This window comes from Talpa europaea (assembly GCF_964194135.1).
Source record: "Talpa europaea genome assembly, chromosome: 9".
In the NCBI taxonomy this organism is placed as follows: Eukaryota; Metazoa; Chordata; class Mammalia; order Eulipotyphla; family Talpidae; genus Talpa; species Talpa europaea.
The window spans coordinates 79,210,602-79,212,966 of NC_140076.1; the positions used below are offsets into that span (position 1 = coordinate 79,210,602).

Here is a 2,365-nt window from a genome sequence, read left to right on the forward strand (position 1 = left end):
CTGAGTACAGATAGAACTCCAGTGTTTCCATTGTTTTTTTCCTTAGATGGTTGGCTAAAGTAGGGTGGTTAGTGTCAAAAAACATTTCTGTCTTGAGGTGTCACCTTTTTTTCTGGTCCTTTGAATAAAGAAAGCAGAGTTACTTGAGGCTTTTTTTTTTTGGTCTGCACCTCTTGCTATTTCTTGGTTGCAAAGTTTCTAGTGCCCAATTTGGGATAGATAGAAGGCAAAAAAGAAAACCTGGGGAAATACAGTGTCAATCCTCAAGTTTTGAGGACTGTACCTACTCTACCTTCTTCTTTCCACCCTTCAGACTTTTTAAATATTTGGTTTATATATTATATTCAGATATTTCAGGTATGTCCAGATATTTTAGTTATAGTTAGCTGGAATAATAGGGGTAAATATGTCCGCTCCATCTGCTCTCCATTCCTGCTCAGTGGGGCAGAGCAGTCTAGGTAGCACCTTCCTCCCACACCCCAAAAGCGCTGAGCTCAACGAGGAGACCCACGGGGCCGCGCGACTCCCTGGGATGTTCTCTGAAGTCTCTTCTTGGGACCTTTGCGTTCATTCTGATCTCACCTCACAATCAGACACCACCACCCGCGCGCCCCGCAGAGTAAGCATCTTGAGTGACCGTGAGGATGAGCGGCGGAGGCAAGGCGCGCCCAGCACGGAAGGCGCGCGCCTGCAAACCAGAAAGACTCGGAGACGCAGAGATGCTCGTGGACCGCACGTTTATTGACTGAAGGGGCGTGGGCTACGGTGCAGCGCGCGGACACCGGGGGCCGGGGCGCGCCGTGGAGACGCGTCATCACGCGCGCGCCCAGCCCGCCGGCGCCCCCGGGCCCGTCATGCGCCTGCGCCCCCGCGCCGCGCCCGCGGCCTTACTTGCAGGGCCAGGAGGGCGCCTGCTTCTGCTGGGTCTGGTGGCAGAGCGGGACGCCCTTGCCGCCCCCGGAGCCGCCCCCGGAGCCGCCGCCGGAGCCGCCGCCACAGCCGGAGCCGCCCCCGGAGCCGCCGCCACAGCCGGAGCCGCCCCCGGAGCCGCCGCCACAGCCGGAGCCGCCCCCGGAGCCGCCGCCACAACCGGAGCCGCCGCCGGAGCCGCCGCCGCAGCCCCCGGAGGAGCCGCCGCCGCCACAGCCGCCGCCGCCTGAGGAGCCGCCGCCGTAGCTCGGGGCGCACGAGGTCTGGGTGGTCTGCTGGGAGGAGTAGCCCGAGCCGCCCCCGCCGCAGCCGCCGCCGCCGGAGGAGCCGCCGCCGCAGCCGCCGGAGAAGCCGCCGCCGCCGGAGCCGCCGCCGCAGCCCCCGGAGAAGCCGCCGCCGCCGGAGCCGCCGCCGCAGCCGCCGGAGGAGCCGCCGCCGCCGTAGCTCTGGCACGAGACCTGCTGGCTGGAGCCGCCGCCGCAGCCGCCGCCGCCGGAGTAGCCGCCGCCGCCGCCGGAGTAGCCGCCGCCGCAGCCGGAGCTGCCGCCGCCGCCGGAGTAGCCGCCGCCGCCGCAGCCGGAGCCGCCGCCGCTGCCGCCCGAGGAGCCGCCGCCGCCGCAGTACTTGACGCCCCCACCGGAGCCGCCCCCGGAGGAGCCGCCGCAGCCCCCGGAGCCGCCGCCAGAGGAGCCGCCGCCGCCGCAGCCGCCGCCGCCGGAGTAGCCTCCGCCGCCGCCGGAGTAGCCGCCGCAGCCGCCGCCGCCGCCGCCGCCGGGGTACTTGACGCCCCCGCCGGAGCCGCCGCCGCCGCCGCAGCCCCCGGAGCCGCCGCCGCCGCCGCCGGAGCCGCCGCCTCCGCAGCCGCCGCCGCCGCCGCTAGAGAAGCCGCCGCAGCCGCCGCCGCCGCCGCTAGAGAAGCCGCCGCAGCCGCCGCCGCCGCCGCTAGAGAAGCCGCCGCAGCCGCCGCCGCCGCCGGACTTCCCGCAGCCCATGGGGGGCTGGGGCGTGGGCTGCTTTTTCTGGGACATCGCGTCGAGGGAAGAGGTGAACCCTGGGGGGAGAGCGGGAGCGTCACTGCGCCCGCGGCCGAGGACGCCCGCGGGAGCCGGATGGCCCCGGCCCGGCGCGGGCGCGCCCCCGCCTGCATCCTGGCCCGCTGGACCCCGCGGCCCGGGGCTTCCAGGGGGAGTGGTGGCCCCCCCGACGGTCCGTGCGGAGCTGCATGGCCGCCCCGCTCAGCTCGGCGCCCGCCGCCCGCTGTGCGCCTCGGCTCCTCTCCTCGAGCTCCGAGGCTGAAAGGCTCCAGGATTCCATCGCCCGGGGCACCTCCAGCCCCGACCGCCAACTCTCTGAGTTCACGTGGAAAATTAGCTCAGACGTGCAGCCCGGGGTGGGGGAGTGGGGGTGGGGGCGGATTTGACCCGTCCCTGGCACA

The 2,365-nt window shown here is 70.4% G+C and overlaps 1 protein-coding gene across 1 annotated transcript; it reads right to left on the reverse strand.

Annotated features, from left to right (window-relative positions):
* Positions 1 to 887: 887 nt before the first annotated feature.
* Positions 888 to 1,958, reverse strand: LORICRIN (loricrin cornified envelope precursor protein; the record flags this gene model as incomplete). Its single annotated transcript, XM_084244146.1, has 1 exon — positions 888 to 1,958. The coding sequence occupies one exon, from the start codon at positions 1,956 to 1,958 to the stop codon at positions 888 to 890; it is 1,071 nt and encodes a 356-aa protein (XP_084100272.1).
* Between the last annotated feature and the right edge of the window lie 407 nt (positions 1,959 to 2,365).